Source organism: Vombatus ursinus, unplaced genomic scaffold (genome assembly GCF_900497805.2).
Source record: "Vombatus ursinus unplaced genomic scaffold, bare-nosed wombat genome assembly UNPS02014798.1, whole genome shotgun sequence".
Taxonomy (NCBI): domain Eukaryota; kingdom Metazoa; phylum Chordata; class Mammalia; order Diprotodontia; family Vombatidae; genus Vombatus; species Vombatus ursinus.
In genome coordinates, this window is record NW_020954576.1 from 21,858,828 (window position 1) to 21,884,327 (window position 25,500).

General features: G+C 41.0%; 1 protein-coding gene across 1 annotated transcript in view; it reads right to left on the minus strand.

The window, feature by feature from the left end:
* LOC114049841 (histone-lysine N-methyltransferase SMYD3-like) overlaps positions 1-25,500 on the minus strand; it is a 1,050,735-nt gene that overhangs the window by 18,952 nt on the left and 1,006,283 nt on the right. The window contains exon 11 of the mRNA XM_027871267.1: positions 3,870-3,978. Coding sequence (XP_027727068.1) covers positions 3,870-3,978 — 109 coding nt within the window. The remainder of the gene's footprint in view (positions 1-3,869; positions 3,979-25,500) is intronic.

Sequence of the window (25,500 nt, forward strand, 5' to 3'; positions counted from 1 at the left end):
ACCTAATTGGATTTGTAACAAATTCTATTCCTGGGCCCTTTTCTGTTTTATGCCCCAAACCTAGCTTTTGAAACTCTCTGTATTGCCTTAAATTGTTTTGTTCCATTATTTCACGGATTTTGAAGACAAGGAAGAATGCTAAAAGCTTTACAGTCTTTGGCGGAGAACATTAATTTCAAAGGACAAAGAATATGCTTTGAGAGATTTTTCTTTTCTAACCTTAGGGTCTCCAAGAACAACTTCTGAAAGCTTAGAGGAAATTTAACTGCCAAATAAGTAAAAAAATAAACAAATAAACGGTACTAGTCCATAACGTAACTAACTCATTCATTCATGAAGTTGTTCATTCAACAATGTGCCTACTTTGGACGAAGTACAGTGCTAGGAGCTGCTGGAAAAGGAAGAAAAGGATAAAGGTGGTTCTTGGTATTATGGATACACTGATCAGAGATATTAGACATTTTACAAAAATCATTATAAAAAAAGATAAGACATGAAAGGCTTTTTTTGTTTTTTAAGATTGTGTCTTCCTATGTCACCCAGGCTGCAAGTGAAGCAGCTACTTTCAAGACTGATCCCAGTACTGACTGGCACAGGGACTTTGACCTGCTTTCTTTCCAGCCTAGGCACATTTGCCTCTTTTTAGGCATCCTGGTGTTCTTCCACTCTTGGGGCTTACCATACTTATATGAGACTTAGTACAGACATCCAATCGGTTTAGAACTTCTAAGCTCAAAGGGATCCACCAGCCTCAGCCTCCCTGGTAGCAGGGACTACATTCCAGGCACATGCCACAATATCCAGCATGAAAGTACAATTTTAAAAGATACAACACACTATGGGAGTGAATAGGAAGGGGAAAGGAGTTCTGGCTGAGGGGATCTGGGGCAGCATCAGGGGAGCACTTTAGCTGGGTCTTGAGGGAAGGTAGGAACTGGCCATGCGAAGGACATTCTAAGAGCACAGAACAGGGTGAATGACAGCATGAAGGTGAGAAAGCACTAGGTATGTTTAGGGAATAGCAAATAGCCCTGTTTACCTGAATGTAGGGTATATGAAGGTGAGTAAGGGGGGATAAGGTTGAGAAAAGTAGGGTGAGATCACATCAGGGAGGGCCAAGGAGTTTGGACTTAATTGGGAAAGATGCTAGGGAGCCAGAAAGGGGTGTGACACTGGATAACTCACTCAATTTCTAAGTCTCAGTTTTCTTATCTGTAAAATGGGGATAATATTTATACTTACCTTACCAAGCTGTAGTGAGAAGAAAATGCATAGCTAATTCTCTGAAAATCTTAAATGCTGCATGACTACATGCTGTTATGTGAGAGGCAACAGTGTATAGGACAGTGGTGTGTTTTCTAAACTGAACTTGTGATTTCAACAGTGTGGGGAACTCTCCATGAAGAACTTACTCTACCAATGTATAGCACCATTTTCTCTAAAATTTCTTCTTAGACAGTTGCCAGTATAGACTAGGGGGCAAACACTGAAAACTGAGAAACTAAGTAGAAGCCTATTTTAGTAGATTAGGCAAGAGATGGTAAGGGCTTGACCTAGAGTAGTAGCAGTAGAAATAATCCATTAGATTGTAAAGTCCTTGAGGGCACAGACTGTCTTTTGCCTTTCTTTGTCTCCACAGAGCTTAATACAGGGCCCGGCATATAATAGGAGCTTAATAAATTCCAGTCAATTGACTGACAGAGAGAAGGGGACTGATGCATGAGAGATTTCAGAGGCAGAAAGGACAGAGTTTAGGGACTGGTTTTGGGAACAAAGGAGGAAGAGCCAAGGAGGTTTTGAATTTGGATGACTGGTCATCGATGTTTCCATTGGGAAGTTCAGAGGTGATTTGGAGGAAAATGCTGAGTTCAGTTTTGGGAAAAGGCAGTGGTGTGTAATAGAAAGAACCCCAGATTTGGAATCAGAAGAGAAGGGTTCAAATCTCAACTCTATTTACTACCTGGCAATGTTGAGCAAGCCAGTTACTTTTCTGGATCTCGGTTTCCTCATCTGTAAAATGAGAGGCTTGAACTTAATGGATTCTGAGGTGCCTCCCAGTGCTAGACCTGGGCCTTGTGGTCTTATGTCCTCTAAGGTCCCATCCACCCTAAATCGACAACTCTATGCTGCAGTGTTGAGCTCAGAAGTTTAAGATGGAATTTCCTAATTTCTTATGTCAAATTATTTTACTATCCCCTCAACTTCAGCATGTCCCATCCTAAATTGTTCATCTTCTCTTCTACATCCATTCTTCCCCCAGCTTCCCTATTTCTGTTGAGGACACTATCTTCCTCTCCAGGAATTCAGTTAGGTGAGAGTTTTTAATTCTTCCCTCTGCCTCACTCCCCATATTTAATCATTTGCCAAATGTCAGAAATTCTGCCTCCACAACATCTCTAATATCTGTCCCCTTCTTTTCACTCACAAGACCCTCATCACCTCCTACTTAGATTATTGCAAATGTTTTCTGTTCTCCCCAATTCCTGTACCCATTTCCAATTTAAATTTTGCATCCAATATTTTAACACCATGGTCAAAATAATCTTCCTAATGTAGAGGTGTGACCACATGACTCCCCTGATGAAAACCCTTCAATAACTCCCAAATGCCTAGGGACTAAAATATAAAGTTCTCAACTTGACATTTAAGGTCCTCTACCATCTGGCTTCAACCAGTCTTAATTCATACTTTAGTTGTTCAGCCATTTTTTCAGTTGTGTCTGACTCTTCATGACCTCATTTGGGGTTTTCTTGGCAGAGATACTAGGGTGGTTTGCCATTTCCTTCACCGGCTCATTTGACAGATGAGAAGGTTGAGGCAAAAAGGGTTAAGTGACTTGTCCAGGGTCACATTGCTAGTAAGTGTCTGAGGCTAGATTTGAATTCAGGAAGATGAGTCTTTCTGGCTCCAAGCCTGGTCTTACCCACTGCACCACCTAGCTGCCCAGTAGAAAGAATACCAACGGTATTTAGAGTCACATGGCCTAGGCTCAGTTCCTAGCTCAGTGTCTTAATATCTCTATGATCTCTAACAAATCCATTTCCCTCTTTGGGCCCCAGTTTCCTTTGGGCCTCATCTGCAAAATGAGCAATTTGCACTAGATGACCTCCAAGACTTGTAGATCCCATGAAATGTGCTACAGGACAGGCACATTTTGAAGAGACTACAGTGAGGTCAAGAGGTTAGACTACAGAGAAGCAGAGGAGGGCAAGCCTTCCATGTAATCCCAAATCACAATGACTAGTCCTGAAGGAAAGCGTCAAATCAATTTACATACACTCATGAAATGATGTAAGTAAAGTACTGTGCAATACCTTATCTGCATAAATGTTACCTAGTATTATGACTGCCTACTATGTGCTACATGTTAGCACAGGTGGACAGGCAGAGGCGAACTGCCAAAGCAGAGGGTACTGAGGCTCCTGAGGGAGATGGAAGGGGAGTAACCTGAGGCACTGGGAGAGAAGAAAGAGGCAGTGCGATTATGATGATGTCAGGGTCAAGAGACCTGGGTTCAAATCTCAGCTTTGCTCTGTGAACTTCATTAAGTCACATCCCTGGGTCTTAGTTTCCTAAGCTATAAAAGGAAGAAGTTGGATTAAGTAGTTTCCTAAGATTTCTTCTAATTTTAAAATCCTTTTATTCCATGTTCTATGGATGGGGGCACTGATGACAACTTCCAATAAACAATTTTCATCTAGGGCTGGCCTAGTTCTCCCATTTTGTTTTCCTGGGTTATTGCTATGGGCTTTTGTTGGGAAGACAAGGGGAGTGACACAAAGCAGGAAGAAGACAGAAAGGAAGGCAAGGTTGGTGCATCCCTGGGGAAGAGGTCAGGCAAGTAAGGAGAGAAACCACTGGATGCTCACCTGTTTCAAGGTCTCCAGGGCTTGAGGATACAAGCCTTGGTGCTGCTGTAGTTTGCCAACTTTCATCACCTGGATGGCTCGGACGGGATGAAAGCCCGGGTAATAGAGCCTGGAAGACAGAAGCGGGAGAGAGAACAACAATGTCATCCTGTCAGCTTTCACCTTCACAGTCCTTGCCTCTTCAGAGAGCTATCAGGGTGGGACCACAAAGTTAGCAGTGAATTTTAATCAGTCGCTGGGAAAATTAGCCTCAGCCCTGGAGGGGAGGGAAGCACAGAAGGGAATTAACACATTATTACTTTAACTCAAGAATGCCTTTTGCAAGAAAGAAGTGACAGAGGTGGGATCACTTCTCAATCTCTTGCTGCTGGGAGCTGCAAAAGCTGGGGGTGCCTGGCTCTGCATGTGACTGGGAAGGCTTTGATTGCAGCACCGAGTCAAGGCAGTGAGCAGTGGAGGGAGATGCTCAACCCCATCAAAGGGTCGGGGTACTGGGGGGATTAGTGGATGCTCTGAGCCTGCCTTTTCTCTCTCTGAAGCCAACAGCTTGAGCTCCAGCTTGATCCACAGACTTACTGAACTGGATCCAATAAATGCATGGAGGTTATCTCTATGACCTCTAAGATCCTTAGCATTTCTTCTGAAGTAGTTATGGTCGTCATCTAAAAACCTGTAATCTCATTCCTTATAATGTCAAGGCCCTTGAGGGTAGGGAGTGTTTCACTTGTATCTGAGGCACTTATCAGATGCTTATTGATTGATTTGACTGGAAGGTAAACAGTTTTATTCCTTTTTTTAAAATACATTTTATTGATCATTTTTTTATGTTTACTTTGCAATCATTTCAACACACCCTCTCCTTTACTAAATCCTCTTGTGTGCCAAAGGAAAACATTTAGGCAAAAAACATCAGATACAGTGATAATATATACAGTAGGGAAGTGGGTGGGTGGGAGGGAAAGGAATAGGCATTTATTATGTACCTACTATGTGCCCGGCACTATGCTTAAATACTTTACAAATATTATCTCATTTGATCCTCTCACAAAAACCCTGAGAGGTGGGTGCTTTTATTATCTCCATTTTACCATTTAGGAAACTGAGACAGAGAGACTTTAAATGATTTGCCAGGGCCACACAGATAGGAAATATCTGAGGCCTCATTTGAGTCTACCTGTGTGCAGGCCCAGTACTCTATCTACTGCACCATTTAGCAACCTCTAGCAAAATTCTGTCTTAGTAATATCTAGCCTCTCTCAACCAGTCATTAAACATTTATTAAACACATACTATGTGCTAAGTGCTGAGGATACAAAAAGAAGGAGAGGTGAAAAACTAATAGATTATTGACAGATAAGGGGATTTCAGAATTCTTGAACACTGAGGCAGTGCATCTGTGCATGATGGCAAGATCAGGAGTATGACTATCTCTGTGTCTGGCTGAGGTGGGGTGGAGGAGTAGCACATGGGAGGTGAGCAGATTGAGGAACTGAGTGGTTAGGGTATTTGAGGGAAAGTCAATATGCATGTTGAAGTCCCCTAGTATGAGGGCAGGAGATGGAGTGGAGAGAAAAATTGTGAATCAGGTACCAAACTCATTGAGGAAGGAAGGGGAGTGACCTGGGGATTAGTAGACAACAGCTACCAGGATTCTGTTTGGGTGGTAGATATGAATCACATGAACCTTAGTGGAAGAGAAATTACTGAGTGATAGGAAAAGGGGGAGATCCTGGAAATAGCAATGAAGGGAAGTTTGTTGCCGGTGGAATAAGCATTCCAGAGGGCACCGTAGAAGGCCTGGGAGGTATTAGGTTGAAACTTTGGGGTAGGAGGGTTGAGGGGGATAGGAATTGGGTGGTGTGTGTGAGAAATGGGTTTTGGGTAATAATCTACAGGAGTTCAGAGCCACTGGGATGTGAAGAGGAAGGTATGTTTCATTATCTATTCACAGCATTCAACCTCCTTTTAGTAACCTTTTCATTCACATTGTTGTAGACTTTATGCATATTTTTCTTTGGTTCTGTTTATTTCACTCTACCCTAGTTTATACAAATCTTCCTGTATTTCTCTGAATTCCTCATATTTGTCATCTTTTATTGTACGATAATTATTCCATTAATTTCCTATCTCACTGTTACTTCTGTCATATACCAATGAAGGCAGTCATTTTGTTTATACTTCTGTGCTACCATAAATAGTGCTCCTATACATCTTTTGGTGTACATTGGATCTTTGTTTCTGTTCTTGATCATCTTGGGCTATGCCCTGCAAGTAGTAGGATTACTGGGTCAAAGGTTATGGACAATGTAGTCACTTTTCTTAAATAATTCCCAATTGGCATTCAGAATGGTTCATGACATTTCTGTGCTTCTACTATGTACTATGTGCTCAGCACTCTCACAGGTACTAAGCAGAATACATGAAATAGAACATTAACTCTCTTCTCTATCTCCATATGTTCTCATTGGAGACACAACACAAGATGGTAGCTAAGTCATGCACACATAGAATGCAATGGGCATTCACAGAATCACAGAATCTTAAGGACCTAAGTAGACATTTTAGTCCAACCTATTCATGAATAAGGATAGAGAAAGGAGGTGGATAGAGCCCTGGACCTGGAGTCAGGAAGACCTGAGTTAAAATCCAGGCTCAGACACTAGCTCTCTGATTCCAGGCAAATTACTTTATCTCTGTCTCCCTCAGTTTCTTCAACTGTCAAATGGGGATAGTAATAGTACCTATGTCCCAGAGTTGGGAGGATGAAATATTTGTACAGTGTTTTACAAACCTTAAACTTTTACTAAACCTATATCAACGTTATCTATTATTACCTCATCTATAACACATCTGACGAAATGGTCATGCAACCTTTGCTTGAAGACTTCCCATGAAAAGGAATCTGACGACTCCTAAGGTACTCAGTTCTACTTTTAGATCGCTCTAACAGAAAGTTTTTCCTGATATCAAGGCTAAATCTGCCTCTTTGCAGCTTTCATGCATTGCTTCTGGTTCTGAGCAATACAAATCTAATCACTCCTTTTGCATGATGGTCATCCTTCAGATGACCTTCTCCCAAAGCCTTCAGGTAGCTCTCCATTTTCCATCAGCTTCTCTGCTTGGTTTTGACTCTACAAGTATCACGTCCCCAGCCTGGCACTGCTGGGTGCTACCCTGCCTCATTCAGCTTCCTCTTGTGTACTGTTTTCCTCCATTACCTTGGAAGCTCCTTGAGGGCAGGGACTTTCTTTTTCTCATCTGTATCCACAGTGCTGAGCACAGTGCCTGGTCTATATTAGGCTCTTAACAAATGTTTATTGAAAACAGGTGTGTGAGGGGGAGCTTTCATGATGGAAGGGAAAATGGTGGCCGATGCTTAAACCTCACTCTCATTGGGACTGATCCAAAGGGAAAGAACATATAACATATATGTGTATACACACACACACACACACACACACACACACACACACATATATACACATATATACATACACACATATACACACATACATATATACATGCATACATATATACACATGAATACATACATATATACATGCACACATACATGCATGTGTGACACACACACAGATACTTGGTTGGGTACAGAAATCTATTTTACCCAGTAGGGAAATAGGAGGGGAAGGGAATAAGAGTAATAGGGAAGAGTGCTGATAAAAGTGAGGGCAGGTTAAGGGAGGCAATGGTCTGAAACAAAACAGACTTTAGAGGAAGGATAGGATAAAAAGAGAGAGAAAAGCATAAACAGAAGAAAATAGGATGGCGAGAAATAGACATTCAGAAATTATAACTATGAATGTGAATGGGATTTGCTAACCCATAAAATGGAAGCAGAAAACAGAATGGATTAGAAACCAGAATTCAATAATATGTTGTATATAAGAGACACACTTGAAACAGACACACACAGAGTTAAAATAAAGGGCTGGAACAGAATCTGTTATGCTTCAGCTGAAGGAAAAAAAAGACAATCTCAGACAAAGCAAAAGCAAAATAGATCCACTGAATAGAGAGAATCAGGGAAAACTACATTTTGCTAAAAGGCACCATAGATAATGAAATAATATTAAAAATTTTTATAGTAAGTTTCTCTGATAAAGGTCTCATTTCTTAAATATATAGGGAACTGAGTCAAATTCATAAAAATAAGAGCCATTCCCCAACTGATAAATGGTCAAAGGATTTAAACAAACAGTTTTCAGATGAAGAAATCAAAGCTATCAAAGCTATCTGCTCTAAATTATTACTGATTAGAGAAAAGCAAATTAAAACCACTCTGAAGTACCACCTCACATCTCTCAGAAATGACAAATGCTGGAGGGGATGAGGAAAAATAGGTACATTAGTAAACTGTTGGTGGAATAGTGAACTGATCCAACTATTCTAGAGAACAGCCTGGAATTATGTCCAAAGGGCTAAAAACTGTACATACCCTTTGACCCTGCAATACCGCTAATAGGTGTGTATAGCAAAGAGATCAAAGGAAAAGGACCTATTTGTACAAAAATATTGATAATGGCTTTTTTTGTTGTGGCAAAGAATTGGAAATTGAGGGGATGCCCACCAATTGGGTGAATGACTGAACAAGTTGTAGCAAATGATTGTGATGGACTACAATTGTGCTATAAGAAATGACAAGGTAGGGGTGGTTTCAGAATAAAACATGGCAAGACCTATAAGAACTGATGCAAAATGAAGTGTGAAGGACCCAGAGATCATTATGCACAGTAACAGTAACGTTGTAATGATGATCAACTGTGAAAGACTTGGCTACTCTGTTTCAACACAATTCCAAAGGACTCATGATGAAAAAAGGCTATCCACCTCCAGAGAGAGAACTGATGAACTCAGAGTGCAGATCAGAGTATAATTTTCTCATGTTCTTTTTTTGTGATATGGCTAAGATGGAAATGTTTTACATGATTTCACATGTGTAATTGATATCATATATCATATTGTTTGCCTTCTCAGTGGGCAGGAGAGGGGTGGGAGGGAGGGAGAGAATCTTGAACTCAAAATTTAAGAAGAAAAGAATGTTAAAAATAAATAATAAAATTTAAAAATAAATGCCTACTGAATTGAAGTGAATTAAATTTGACCCTCATGAACCCTCTGTTCTCCAGGCTGAATATCCCCTTTTCCTTCCACTGATCATGACCATTGTCTCAGGGACCTTTCACAGTCATGTTGCCTTCCTTTTTCCAATTTATTAACATCCTTCCTAAAATGTAATAGCTAGGATTAAATGCAATATTCCAGGTGTGGTGGTAATCAAGATAGATAAATGGAATGATCCTTTAACTGAGATAGAACAATAGCCAGCCTAGCTCAAAGGATCTAGAAAGGCTGCAGAGAAAAGGTGGGACTTGAGCCGGGTCTTTTTGTATTTTGAAGTAGGACATGAAAAAGGGGAGAAAAGAGGTGAAGACATTACAGATAGGGGTAACATGAACAAAGGTGGGGCTACACACCTATTAAAGGAGATAGCTATATATAAAAGGGTATCTGACCAGTCACATCACGTCATATCTTAGAGTCTCAGTTTGATCACTCATGACATGAAATTTGTAACACTCTCCTCCTATGTCCTCAAAAGACTAGAAATCACTTTCTGGGCCAGAGGTATCCAAGCCCATAGAAAGTACACTGTTATAGAATCATTAAAAAGAGAATGGGATGAAAGATACTGAAGAGAGAGAATGCTCATGAGTGTCTAGAATTTTATTGAGAGAGGCAGAGTAACATGGTGGATAGATAGTATGATAGACTTGGAGTCCGGGAGACCCGAGTTCAAATTCCATCTCTCACATTTATTGGCTATGGGCTCTTTATGAGCCTCAGCTTCCTTAGCCATAAAATGGGCATACTAATGCAGTACTATACTTATAGAGCTGCTATGAGGCTCAACTGTATTTAGAGTGTTTAGCAAACTTTGAAGCATTCCATAAATGTCAGTTGGGCATCAACATGGCATAGTGGGCCCATCTTAAAGTAAAAAAGATGCAAGTTCAAGTGAACCTGGACAAATCATTTAATCTTTTATGTTTCAGGAAGCTAAATTACAGATGGTTTGCACCAGTGGAAGCAGTTTGCCTGGTGGGAGTTCCTCTACACTGATGAAATCACATTCATGGACTAAACATACATATCAATTATAATCATGATGATGGTTTTTTACCCCTTGCCTCTTCCAACAAAAACAGGGATCATTATCAACTTGAATGTAAAGGAATTTAAAATTTCTAGACAAAAGGCATCTACAGGCTTCTATTTTCAGACTTGAACTGCTCTGAACATTTAAAAAAAAGTCGGTCACTGTCAAATATCCTTGGATGTGGGGTTCTATTTTGTTATTATAAATGCACCCTAATTAAATTTGAAAAAAGAAGAGTAATTTTATACCAGTAACCACTCCACTAAGTGGCTGCATGTCATGTCAGAAAAGAGGAAGGCAGAAAGAAGTTCGTGGTCACAGTGGTGGAAAAATCCACAAGGCACCTGCCCCAGCTCTGCCCCCAGAGTGATTAACAAAAGAAAAGAAGGGAAGCAAAAAGGGGAGGAAGAGGAGGAAGTGTGGGAGTGAGGGCTCTCTACATAAATATTTACAGAGCAATTTCACTGTTCTGGTGGGTCTGCTGAGCCTTGAAGTGCGCCTGGTTTATTTCCCAGCTGACATATGGTATAAAAAAATCATTGATACTTGGTGGAATATGAGCTTAAGGGAAAAACAGTACAGCCCACCCTGGCTGGGAAAATTCTCCCACCATCCAGGGTATGAGGCCATCAACTTTACTGTGTGTGACAGCCTCCAGGAGAAAGGAGCAGTTTGTCAGCATAGTCTCAGAATTAATCCAAGCGAGACAGAGAGACCTCACCAAGGAAAGGCTGGTTAATTCATTTGGGGACTACTATGCCTAAAGATTCCTGCAATCTAGACAAGTGATTACAAAGGTGGATGCAATCCGGGAAGCCCAGGGAATAAATGGCATATACTCCTCCATTGACAAACATAGAGCACTTATTGTGTGTGGTTAGAAACACACCTGGATGGTCAGAAAGAAATGTAGGCCATAGTACCTGCCTGCAAGGAACCCGCTCTCTAGTTGGAGAGGTAAGATTTATCCCAGGAGGGTCCCTTGATGAACCAGAAATGGTGTGGAATTTACATCTGCAATCACACGCACCCTTCTAGCCATTTTATGGATCTCAGATTTGCTATGCACATACAAGCAAGCACAGTCTCTGGATTCTCCCATGGGCCTCAATTCCTTACAAATGCTGTGCTCCAAGTGAAAAAGAAAATTAAGAACCACTTATTTATATATATGGCCAGTTAATAGTACAAAGCAGAAGGGTTTCAGAGCCGAAGGATCATAAATTTAGTTTCAAGGAAATGATATCAAACTCCAATAGAGATGGAGCCCACTAAACCATGCATAAGCATCCCACATATTGACTTAGAAGACCACATATGTTTATCTCTTTCTTTTTTAAAATTAATTAATTATGTTAAATATTTCCCAATTACATTTTAATCTAGTTTGGGCTTCATGCAGAGTTGTGTGTTTAACATTTCTGTTCTAAGGGGTCTTAGAGATCACCTAACCCAATCATCACTGACCCTCATTTTATGGAAGAGGAACCTAGTGTTCAGGGAGAAATGAGTTGACTAAGGTCAAACAAGTAGCAAATAGGGGGCCCAGGACTCAAAACTCAGGTCTTCTAATTCTAAATATAACATTCTTATTACTCTTTCCTACTTGGTAGAAATAAGACATGCCCAAGGAGGGAGAGATGCCTGCAGAGGGAAAGACGGAGCAATGTTTCATGAAAGAGTTGGCTTGAAGGTCTTGCAGGTGGTTTTTCTAGTAGAGCTAATGGGTTGAAGGGACAAGTATTCCAAGTGTTATGAGCAAAAGCTCTGGAGGCAACAACATCTGTAGTATATTCAGGAGATGGGGAGATCATCATATTAGCTAGAGAAGAAGGTCACTTGGTATAGGGGGTACTGGGAGATGAGATGGGAAAGGCAGGGAAATTTGTGGACATGTTAGGCTAAGAAGTCAGTACTTTATTAGGAGGTAATGAGGAACCATGGCAGAAATAGGTTTTAAAAATATTTTAGGATGAAAGTGGCATTGTTCAAAGACTAAACAGCAGCAGGGTATAGGTTAAATCGAAGGAGACACTATAAGTATAGTGACATGGTAAGATCAGTGATGAGCCAGCACAACAATCCAGGTGTGAGGTGATCATTGAGACCTTGGATGTCCAGGATGGGAGAGGGAATGGAATAGGAAGGGATGAATGCAAGAGACTGTGAAGGAACAAGCCATAGGAGCTGGTGGGGGCAGCTAGATGGTGCAATGGCTAGAGTGCCAGACCTGGAGTCAGGAAGACTCATCTTCCCAAGTTCAAAGCTGGGTAAGTCACTTAACCCTGTTGGCCTCAGTTCCTCATCTGTAAAATGAGCTGGAGAAGGAAAAGGAAAACCAATCCAGTATCTCTGCCTTGAAAAACCCCAAATGGGCTCACAAGTAGTCGGATGCAACTGAAACAACCGAATGAGAAACATAGGAGCTGGTAATTGATGGGAAGCAGGGAGAACAAGGAGTTAGAGATGACTAATATTTGGAATCTGCTAATGACTATTTGGGGAAAAAATACATAAAGGGAAAACAAACTGATTATAATCCTACTCACTGGAACTCTTCAGACAAAGGCTGGATGACCACTTTTTAGACATGTTGTAGAGGGAATTCTTGTTCCAATTTGGGTTGAACCTTCAGCCAATGGAAAGAATGCTTTGCATTTTTGTTTTATGCTGATAATTCTCTCCCTTCCCATCCATAAGATATTAATTTGTTTTTTTTATATAATTTACTATTTTTTCTTCTATCTCTGAGCTCTTTTACAACTCAGATCCTGTGATTCTGAAGACAAGACAAAACACAACTCTACAGGGGATACCCCTTGTTTTGCTGTACTGGAATTTTATTTTAATGAATATATTGTTAGAAATAACATTCCCATGTCTGCAGGACCTGGAGATGAAACTGAAGCTGCCTCCCAGGATCTTGATAGAGAAGGAACACATGGAAAGAAGTGTTTCTAATGTTCAGAAGGAGGAGAGGAGGAGACCACTTAATATTAACATTAACCTGGACCTTTAAGCTTCCGGACCTTTGCTTGTGGTGAATTGTTTGGCTGGATGTCTGTGGAGTAGAGGGAGTTGGGACACTTGAGGTGAAGTGGGATAAAGGACACTTAATATCAGGGCAAAATAATTATCTACTTCTTGTGCCATTTAAAATGGACTTAGACTTTTGGGACACCCAGTATCACGCTTTAAGGTTTATAAAGTACTTTCCCCACATCAATTTCATGAGGTAGGTTAGTGTAAATACCAATATCTCCATTTTACAGATGGGTTAATTGAGGCAGGGGAGAAAAATGACTTGTCCAACACCATACAGCTAGTAAATTTGAGAGCCAAGATTCAAACCTTGATCACCTGACTCTAGCTTTGTCTCTCTTTCTACCTGACCACACTGCCGTCTTTTCTGCCTGTGATTCAAAAAGTCTGTTTACCTCTTCCTACCTTTGATTCAGATTCAATAGAACAGAAGTTCCTTCACTCTAGAAAGCATCTATGTTGTCAAAGTGGGGCAAGAAAAGCCATTTTCCCCCTATAAATTATATATTGTAGAGAATTCATTGTAATCATGTCAACAAAATATTAGCACCTTTAGAAACAGGGCAATGGGGATGGGTTTGGGAATGGAATTTCACTGTACACATTCCGTAGAAAACTTGGCTTCTTTATAGCACTGAACCCTTTAAAAAATTATATTACATGTCTAGAAGTCATCGGGGGGAGGGAGGAAGAAAGGAGTGGCTGGTTGTTTTGGTTTTTTTTTTATGTCTCTGCTTAAATTCAGGCAAAGGTTTTGGAAGTTCATCAGATTTTCATAAAAATCACAGATTGTGAGAATTGGAAGGGGCTTCAGTGATCATGTAGTGCCCCCCTCATAAAATATATGATGAATGGCCATTCAATCCCTAATCAAGGATCTCCACAGAAGGGGAACCCATGTCCTCTTCAGGCAGCCCATTCACTCTTGGACAGCCCAAATCCTTACAAAGTGTTGCCTGAAGAGAAGTCTACATTTGCCTCTTTGCAACTTCTACCTCTTTTCTCTGCTTCTGCCCTCCGGGGACAAACAGAATAAGTCCAATTCCTCTCTTACAGAATATCTAATATTTATATACAGGGCAGCTAAGTGGCTCAGTGGATAGAGTACCAGGCCTAGAATGAGGAAGATTCATCTTCAAATGAGTTCAAATCTGGCCTCAGACACTTACTAGCTGTGTGACCCTGGGCAAGTCACTTAACCCTGTTTGCCTCAGTTTTCTCATACGTAAAATGAGCTGGAGAAGAAAATGGCAAACTACTCCAATATTTCTGCCAAGAAAACCCCACGGGGGGGTCATGAAGAGTAGGACGTTACTGAACAAATACAAATATATCTATATCTATATCTATATATACACACACACATACATACACATATACACATAGTGATATACATGTATGTATATATGTATGTGTGTCTATGTTCACATATATATGTTATACACACATATGTGCGTGTATGTGTATGTATGTGTATATATATATATGGTGAGAGAGAGAGAGAGAGAGAGAGAGAGAGAGAGAGAGAGACAGTTAGCTTTATATGTCATCTCTTTTCATGCTTGGAGCAATCCCTGAGGTCAAGTGTTATTACTCTCTCCACTTTGCCAATGAGACAATGAGAACCCTCTGAATACTTGGAGACATCTGTCGTGTCTTCTCTCCTTCAGGCTAAACACTTCTGATTCTTTCAAATGATCAATCTCTAGTCTTAATGAGGATACTAATTTGGAACTGAAATGACACACACACAGTAAGTGACCAGCAAGTAACCTAACACATTGTTTTGCCATCTCAAATATAGACATGGACACCTGTGGCTAACACAACCACCAACATAAGAACACATCCAGACTCCTGGGAGCATCAATGTTTTTGCTTATATCTATGAGTGGAGACTCCCTGGCCTGCTCCACATATGGCCAGGGCTGGGATGAGGGGAAGCACGGCAGGCAAACGGAGACATCTGACATTCTTTCAGCTGTTAGATTCAAACCAGCTGTTGTATGAAAGTTATTTGTGCTATTGTAGTAGCTTTATTTGTAACATAATAAGTTTTTTATTTTTTGAATTCTTAGTATTTTATTTTCCCCCAATTACATATAATAACAATTTTTAAAATCAGTTTTTAAAAATTGGAATTCCAAATTTTCTCACTTCCTCCCTTCTCACCCCCTTCATTGAGAAGGCAAGCAATTCGATATAGGTTATACATGTGTAGTCACGCAAAACATATTTCTATATTAGCCATGTTGTGAAAGAAAACATAGACCAAAGGAAAAAAATCCTCAAGAAAAGTAAGGAAAGCAAAAAAAGAAAGTATGTTTCAATCTGTATTCAGACGCCATCAGTTCTCTGTCTGAGGATGGTTCATCATAAATCCTTTAGAGCTGTCTTGGATCATTGTATTGCTGAAAATAGCCAAATCATTCACAGCTGGTCATCTAATATCGTTGTTACTTCGTACACATGACATTTCACTTTGCATCAGCTCATGTAAGTCTTTCCTATAGCACAATAATTTTCCAACACAATCACATAGCACAATTTGTTCAGCCATTCCCCAATTATGGGCATCCCCCCAATTTCTAATTCTCTGCCACCAGAAAAGGGCTGCTATGAATATTCCCCGTTTGTTTTTTATCTCTTTTGGGATACAGAACTAGCATGGCATTGTTAGGACAAAGGATGCCCCTTGGGGTATAGCTCCAAACTGCTCTATGGAACGGTTGGAGTAGTTCAAACTTCACCAAGAGTGCATTAACGTCTCATTTTCCCCACATCCCCTCCAACATTTGCCATTTTCCTTTTCTGTCCTATTAGCCAATCTAATAGGTATGAGGTAGTACCTCAGAATTATTTCAATTTGCATTCCTCTTACCAGTAGCTATTTCGAGCACCTTCTCATATGGCTATAGACAGCTTTGATAAATTCATCTGAAAACTGTTCATATCTCTTGATCATTCATCAATTAGGGAATGGTTCTTATTTTTATAAATTCAACTCAGTTTTCTATATATTTGAGAAATGAGGCCTTTATCAGTGAAACTTGCTTCAAAATTTTTCTCAGTTACAATTGCTAAATGTATTTCCCTACATCCTATTCCCTCCACGCCCTGTTTATTCTATTCTTTCTCTCTCCTTTCACCCTGCCCCTCCTCAAAAGTGTTTTGCTTCTGACTACCCCCTCCCCCAATCTGCCCTCCCTTCTGTCACCCCCCTGCTCTTATACCCACCTATTTTTCTACACGGTGATACTCAATTGAGTGTGTATGTTAATCCCTCTCTGAGCGAATTCCAATGAGAGTAAGGTTCAGTCTCTCCCTTCACCTCCCTCATCTTCCCCTCCACCGTAAAAGCTTTTTCTTGCCTCTTTTTTTTTTTTTTAAGTAAGGCAATTGGGGTTAAGTGAGTTGCCCAGAGTCACATAGCTAGGAAGTATTATGTGTCTGAGGCCAGATTTGAACTCAGGTCCTCCTGACTCCAGGGCTGGTGCTCTATCCACTGTATCACCAAGCTGCCCCCTTGCCTCTTTTATATGAGATAATTTACCCCATTCCATCTCTCTTTTTCCCTTTCTCCTAGTATATTCATCTTTCTCACCCTTTAATTTTATTTTTTTAGATATCATTCCTTCATACTGAACTAACACCTGTGCCCTCTGTCTAAATATACTCCTAACTGCCCTAATAATGAGGTTTTTATGAGTTACAAGTATCATCTCAGGTAGGAATGTAAACAGTTTAACCTTATTAAGTCCCTTATGATTTCCCTGTCCTGTTTACCTTTTTATGCTTCTCTTGAGTCTTGTATTTGAAAGTTCAATTTTCAAATCAGTTCTGGTCTTTTCATCAAAAATGCTTTAAGATCTTCTATTTCAATTTTCCCCCTGAAGGATCATACTCAGTTTTGCTGGGTAGATGATTCTTGGTTGTAATCCTAACCCCTTTGCCCTCTGGAATAGCATCTTCTAAGCCCTCTGATCCTTTAATGTAGAAGCTGCTAACTCTTGTGTTATCCTGACTGTGGCTTCGTGACACTTGAATTGTTCCTTTCTGGCTGTTTGTGGTATTCTCTCCTTGACCCGGGAGCTCTGGAATTTGGCTATAATATTCCTGGGAGTTTTCATTTTGGGATCTCTTTCAGGAGACGATTGGTCAGTTCTTTCAATTTCTATTTTACTCTCCGGTTCTAGAATATCAGGGAAATTTTCCTTGACAACTTCTTGAAAGATGATATCTAGGCATTTTTTTGACTATGGCTTTCAGGTAGTCCAATAATTTTTCAATTATCTCTCCTGGATCTATTTTCCAGGTCAGTTGTTTTTCCAATGTTTTTCATGTTGTCTTCTATTTTTCATTCTTTTAGTTTTGTTCTATTGTTTCTTGATTTCTTATAAAGTCATTAGTTTCCATTTGCTCAATTCTAATTTTTAAGCAATTATTTTCTTCAGTGAGCTTTTGTACCTCCTTTTCTATTTGGCCAATCTCATTTTTAAAGCATTTTTTTCCTTCAGTGAATTTTTGTGCCTCTTTTTCCATTTCCATTTCCATTTTCAAGGTATTCTTTTCCTCACTGATTGTTTGTACCTCTTTTACCATTTGGCCTATTCTGCTTTTTAAGGTGTTTTTGTGCTATTTTTTTTAGTCTCCTTTACCAAGCTGTTGACTCTTTTTTTCATTATTTTCTTGCATCACTCTCATTTCTCTTCCCAATTTTTCTCCTACCTCTCATACTTGATTTTTAAAATACTTTTTGAGCTCTTCCATGGCCTGAGATCAATTCATATTTTTCTTGGAGGCTTTGGTTGTAGGAGCTTTGCTTTTGTCTTCTTCCGAGTGCATGTTTTGATCTTCCTTGTCACCATAGCAACTTTCTACGGTTAGAATTTTTTCCTGTTGTTTGCTCATTTTCCTAGTCTATTTCTTGACTTTTAACTCTTTGTTAAAGTAGGGCTCTGCTTCCAGGGTAGAGGGCACACTGTCCCAAGCTTCAGGGGTTTTGTGCAGCTATTTTCAGAGATACTTCTAGGGATCTGTGACTTTTTCAATTCTTCGAAGGTGGTATGACATAAGGAGAGGTGTTTACTACTCCCCTAAACTGTGCTCTGGTCTATGAGTGACCGCAAGCACTCTTTTCTGCCCTGGAAGCGTGGCATGGATCCTGTTTCACTGCTGCCACAAGCTCTGGTGTGCTAGTGCTCTTCCTAGCCCTTGGACTGCCACCTACATCTGAGCATGAGCAAAGCAACAGAGTCCTTCCCCCAGTGCCAACAAAGAGACCCTTATGACCTCCTTCTGATCAGTTGTTCCACTCCCTTACCTTCTGTGGGCTGAGAGCTCTGGGAGTAGCTACAGCTGCTGCTGGTTCACTGGCTCCCAAGACCATTCCTGGTTTGGTGGGGCCCAGTCTTTGCTGGCATATCCTGCACTGGACTATGCTCCACTCTCACGCAGGTGTGACAGACCTTTCCTGCCAACCTTCTAAGTTGTCTTTGGCTGGAAAATTATTTCACCCCATCCTTTTATGGGTTCTACCACTCCAGGAATCGTTTTATGGCATTATTTAAAGGTGTTAGGAGGAGTTTTGGGGAAAATTCAGGTGAGTTGTTGCCTTTCCTCCGCCATCTTGGCTCTGCCTCTCATGGTACATTTTTAAAAGTAAAAACAATACAAAATCCCCAAAGTTCAGATAGGGACCCCCCCAAAAAAAAGCCAAAAAAATTAACCTGTCCAAGAGGCCTTGGTACAAGGTGAACTATTTCTTGCCATGTTTTTAATTAGTTTATCATACTATGTCTGCATGCTGCTCCCTGCTATTTTGGCCACATACATGTTACTTTTCTATCTACTGCATCACTTCACTGCCTCACATGTGGCTCAGCAGCCCAAAATCCAAGCATATGCCACTGAGAGAGAATTGTCTATCAATTTGAAGTTTATCTCCTGGTACAAAGACAGGAGGTAGGGATAAGTGAACTCTCAAGATTCCAGCTAGATTGGGAGCAATGGCTGAAGCTATTGGTCCAGTGTTGAAGATGTCAGAACAAAGCAAAGAATGACAAAACCAGATGTGGGATAGGGAGCGTACTTATGATTTCACTGGGATAGAAAAGAAAGTTTCATGCAGAGGAAATTCCCCCCACCAGTGCAGGTCAACCCCTCCTCTGCACCTTATATATAATCTTAGAGAAATACCTAGAATACTGAAAGGCTAAGTAACTTGTCCAGGGACACATGGCCAGTATACGTCAGAGGTGAGAGCTGAAGTAGGAGGTCAGCTTTCCATCCACCATACCATCCTTCCGGAATTCATTTAATTAAATACCTAGCTGTGTGAGTGCTGGTTATAAGAAGAAAATTCTTGCCACCTTACCACTATCATTTCAAATCTTGATGCCCAAAGATGGACTTGCCAGAACCCTTCCTTATGCCATATGACTATGGCAATTATCTGATTCTATGTGATTATCACCCCTATTCCACAGGGTAGCTTTCCATGATGCAGAGTATGAATGCAATGATGTCTACCCATGTTTTTTTTTTTATAATTGCCATACCTATCTACTTCTCTTGGGACTAACTAGAAACAACAGTCTGGGCTTCCTTTCTCTACTTTGCCTTTATATATTTATATACATCCATCCATCCACCCATCCATCCATCCATCCATCCATCCATCCATCCACCTCTGTCTGTCTCTCTCACCCTGTATATGTATGTGTATATGTGTATATAAGCTTGATTCCATAATCAAATCCCTATTCCCAGGTTAAATAACTCTAGTTCCTGTAATCTTATTTCCAAAACAATTTCTACCACCATCACAAATCTATTTTTCATGCTTCTCAATTTACAAGATGTTGATAGCTCTTAGGAACCCAGACACGGCTCATTGGCATAAATGTTGCCCATACAACCCCCTCCTGACCCCCATGAGGTATGCTGGGGCATAGGGAGAGGGAATAGTCAAATCAGGAAAGGCCAAATCTCTGCTGGAGATATGATTATTACAGATGACAAAGAATTTGCTCTTTTATCTTAGTATCTCTAGCGCCTGGCACAGAGTAGAGGCTTAATAAACACTTGTTTAATTGAATTAAATTGAATTGAATAACCAAATATTTAAGCATCCTTGTCATAGTACAAGATTCTAGCTAGAACAGAAAAGATGGCTAAGGCCACTGGTCCAGTGCCATCCCGAGGATGTTGGAAAAAAGCAAAGAATAACAAACAAAATCAGATATGGGACAGGGACTGTACCTGTGATTTCACTGATGTAGAATAGAAAATTCCATGCTGAGGAAATTCATGCACAATGCACAATAACAATGCACAAGAGATCCCCATTTTCACTGATAGTCCTGAGAAACCTCTGGAAATAGTCTTTTTCTGATGTAAATGCTAAAGACCCCTCTGCTATTTACTGTGATTTAAGGGAAGGATGATGACTGCTGTCAGGTGTATGACAGAATTAATCATTGGCCACATCAGCATAAGGAAAAAAAAGTCACCCAACTAAATGCGTCCTAAGGACCTGGCACTGAGGTGAGGCTGCCAAAGTGGCACCTGAGGTACAACAGTCCCCAGAAAACAGACACTCCCACTGAAGGAAAGCCGGCAGCCTTGGGGGGTCAAGACCACCAGCTAGTTTTTGAGATCAGTGAAGCAGAGCAAGTGATACCTTCTCTGGGGCTTCACGAGGAGATGACAATGCCACCAAGAGTGGACAGCAGGCACGCTACCAAGTGAGTAGGGCAGCTAGGTGGTGCAATGGGTAGAGTACCCATACTGGGATAAGGAAGAGCCATCTTCCTGAATTCAAAACTGGCCCCCGGCACTTACCAGCTGTGTGACCTGACTCTGGGCAAATGACTTCACCTCAGTGGCCTCAGTTTCCACATTTATGCAATGGAATAATAATATCACATTTCTTCTAGGGTTGTTGTAAAGATAAGGGGAAGGGAAATGACTGAGCATTTATATAATGCTTACTGTATGCCAGGCACTGTGGTAAGTGCTTTACAAATATACTTTCATTTGATCTTCACAATGACCTGGGAGATATGTGGTATTATTATGCCCATTTTAGTTAAGGAAACTGGCAGAGGTCATGTGACTTGTCCAGTCATATTTGTTGTTGTTTTCAGTCATTTCTGACTCTTTGTGATTCCATTTCAGGGTTTTGTTTTGTTTTTGGTTTTGGTTTTTTTTGGTTTGTTTTTGGCAAGGATACTGGAGTGGTTTGTCATTTCCTTCTCCAGGGTCATACAGCTAGCAAGTGGATGATACAGCTTTCAGCTTTCCTGGAACAATGACTTAGTTGATTTGATTATGATTGCAGAACTGGAAAGTTGGGGGGAAGGGGAGGGGTTTTCAGAGAGACAGAAGAAGGAGTGGACAGCAACAAGCAAAGTGAAACATGGTTGGAGCCTACCTAGACAGGCCACATTTACCAATGAGGGTGAAGAGGAACCTAGGGCCTGAGTCCTGAAGGCAAAAGGGTTAAGTGCATTCAAACCATGAGGTTTCATCCAACAGTCTTCATGAAGAACATACTGCTTGTGGAACTTTCCGCAAGGAAAAAATTGGGCTAAAATCTTTTGGAAAATGTTTCCCTCCAATCCCTGATAACAGTCTGCTCTTAAAGACATCACCCATTTATCACTACTCATCAAGTAAGACTAACCACTTGAGGGTCTAACTCCTCCAAGTAACAGATTGAATTCTTCACCCCAGGCAGGACTGATAAGACTCCAGTTGTCCTGAAATGTTTACCGTCCATTCTAAAACCAAGAACCTTCTGGAAATAAGTCACCAAGCAAAATTAAAACTGCCTTCTCCCTTTTCTCCCTTTATGTTTTTCAAGCTTGAAAGCCACTGTTCCAAGGAAAATGGACCTCTGACCTAGGGAGTGATGAGATTGCTTGGTACTGGCAAAGAGCCCAGCTGATAAGCTGCAGCTGAGTGTTGGTCAGAGACTCACAAAACTTTAGAGCTTGTACATTATAAACCCCTAAACTCCTGTAAGGTATCATGTCAAACCATCCATTGAAGAAATAGTCCCTGTGCCATTCCTAACAGATGGTCATCCGGCTTCTGCTCAGACACATTATCAGGCAACCTGTTCCATAGTTGGATGATGCTAATGGTTAGAAAGATTTTTCTGTTTATAGTGTTGAACTCTCCTCATTACTTCTCACCCTTGGTCCTAGTCCTGTCTTCCGGAGCCACCAAAAAGTCTGATTCCTCTTCTACATGACAGGCCCTTCATATTTCTGAAAACCACTAGTCCAACCCCATCATTTTCGAGATGGAGAAACTCCATGATGCTACTTTCCAGAGAGGCAGACAGTGTGTTACAGTGCAAAAAGCCCTGGGTTTTGAGCCAGAGGTATGAGCTTGAAACCTGTCTCTACCACTGACCACCTGCATGATCTAGGTCACATCACTTAACCTTTTCTGGGTTTCAACTCCTTCATGTGCAAATTTAGAACATTGGATCAGGTAATCTCTGAAATCCTGTCCAGCTCTAAATCTACGGTTCATGAAAATATGGGGTGAAAAGGGGTAGCATGTCCTGTAGTGAACCAAGTGAGGTTCTCAGCAATTGGGGGAAGAAGGACCTAGGGTGGATGATTACTTGTCCCATAACAACCCTTGACATAACAAGTAAATCTGGTTAGTCTTCATTTGTTGCTCTTGAGACTTTTTGTGGTGCCTACCTAGTAATGAGCAGCTAGGTAGTATAGTGAAGAGAGCACCGGTCTTAAAATTAGGAAGACTCATTTTGGTGAGTTCAAATCTGACCTCAGACACTTGCTAGCTGTGTGACCCTGGGCAAGTCACTTAACCCTGTCTGCCTCAGTTCCTCATCTGTAAAATGAACTGGAGAAGGAAAAGGCAAAACCACTCCAGTGTCTTTGCCAAGAAAACCCCAAAGGGGGTCACAAGGAGTCAGACACGACTGAAACAACTGACCTTCAACTAGATGACTTTAAAGGTCCTTTCCAGCTCCAGACTTATGATTCCATGAACTTATGGACATGAAAACAAATTGGGATGTCTCCCACTGAATTTCAGAAAATGCACCTTTAAGTGGGCACAAAGAGAGGGATTTCTAAAGCCTGATTTTACCTGGTCCTCCCCATTGCCACATTTAGACTCTTGTTCTACCAACATCATTCAGCAACCTTTCCTTCTCTGAGGTTCCTGCAATGCAAATTTATTACCCAATCTGGATTCTGGCAGCAATTTACTACCAACCCACAAGACATGGTTCCTCATTTCTCAACACATTCAATGCCTGGCTCTCAGTTTTCTTCTATTTTCCAACTCCTGCCATGATTCTAGGGGACTTCAACAAAAACAGTGATGGTCCCTCAAATACCTTAAGCTCTCAGTTCCTCAAGCTACCCAGCTCCTAGGACACATTCCTCCACCTTGGCTTCATAAAGGGATGGTCACACCTCTGATCTTGCTATCCTGCTATCACTCACAAGTGGAATGAAAGGAAGGAGGGGAGGGAGGGAGAGAGACAGTGGAGACAGGAAAAAAGGAGAGAGAAAAAGAAAAGGTATGGAAGTGAGAGAGGGGGAGAGGGGGAGAGAGGGAGAAAAGACAGGGGAAGGAGGAAAGAGAGGGAGGGAGAGAGAGGAGGGAAGAGAGGGAGAGGGGGCAGGGTGAGAGAGAGCAAGAGAAAGAAAAAGAGAGAGAGAGAGAGGAGAGAGAGCTCCAGCATACCAGGTACTGTGCTAAGCACTGGGGATAAAAATACAAACAAAAAGGTCAATCCCTGCCCTCTAGAGGCTTACATTCTGATGGGGGGGGCAACATACAAAGGAGAGCTGGAAAAGGATTGTTGTGATTCATATTGAGGTTTAGTGCAAAAATGGCTGGGAAACAGTGCAGGCACCTTGTTCTAGGCCAGATAAGGCTACTATTCACCCATGAGAGTCTGGCAGCCCAGGGAAAGAGCCTATACTGGCCTCTGTTTCTGTTTGAGTTTGCCCCTACTGGCTTAGATCATGGCTCACTCTTTCCTGATCTCAGCGAGCTTTTCTGAAAGATAGCTTCCACAGTGATTACCCACTTGTTTGTCTTCCTAAGCATGAGACGGGCAGTGGCCCAGATTTATCTGGTTTAAAATGAGAACAGTAGTGTGGTTTGTTTGTAGGAAGATGGGAGGGAATTAAGATCACATCTTCTGCCTCTTGATTACCTTTTCATCTTGCACACTCATTTAAAGTCCCAACAATGGAGCTGTGCTGTTTTCCCACGCAGCTGTCAGTCCAGTCTGCCAAGGACAGACTTAATGCTAGTAATGGGAGAATGAACAGCTTGCTGACTCAGAACTGTCATCTTCATCTTGGGATACGATCCAAGCTTCCTTGGAGACCTGGCAGCTCTAACCCTCCTAGCAATTCCTTCCTTCCTTCCTTCCTTCAATCATTCATTCAATCCAACCCCAGCAGGACTAGTATAAGACATGAATTTCCCAGAATCTAAGAGCAGGGCCTGAGAAGAAAGGATGGCAGTTGCAACCATTTCTGCTTCTGGAAGAAGGTGGAGGGAATCAGATCCAGCACCTTTTGTTTCATTCAGAAGAAACCTTGATCTTGTAAAATAGGTACCAATTTGTCACCAGGTGCCTCCTGAACCTATGAGGCATGGTAGATTGCTTTCCACTGTAGACTGAGGAGCCAAAGAAAGGGTCTTTACAGTTTTGATTTGGGCCAAATTTATTGTGAATTCACACCTCCTTCTAATCAGGGTCCCCCCAGGTGCACACTACCTAAAGCCAGGGGGAATGTTTTCCTAAAGTGGAAATAACAAAAAGGCCAGTGAACTCAATTATGTTGTCTGACCCTTTTAAAAGCATGTCTGGAAAAAGTTTATTGCTTTTGAGTCTGTTTGGAGTCCTTCTCTCAAAACACTCATTAAAATACTCAGGTCCTGCCTGCACACACTGAAAGAAACAAACCAAAGCTTCCAGACCGAGCAGAAGATGGGCAGCTCCATTTTATACTATTAATTGTAACAAAAAGCCATTCTCTTTTGTGTGTAGGTGGAATGTGCTCATGCATTTAACCTTATTTGTGCATTTAAGTTACTACACTATGGCTTAAGACCAGAATAGTAGGTGATTTTTGCAGCAGAAAAGTACAATCAGCACAATTATATATGATTCAAATTTTTGTTAATGCTTCTAATTTAAAGGATCGTTATTGGTTCACTAGATTTAAGTTCTGTGTTTTAAGTGCACATCTCAGTGATAGAGAATGGGAGGTAATAGACTGGGTCCCTTGAAAAAAATGAAAATCAGACATTCTTTTGGAAAAATCAAATACAATTTAATTTTGCCACTGGATGCTAATTGTTACTTGGGTGCTGTGAAAGAACAGGGATCTC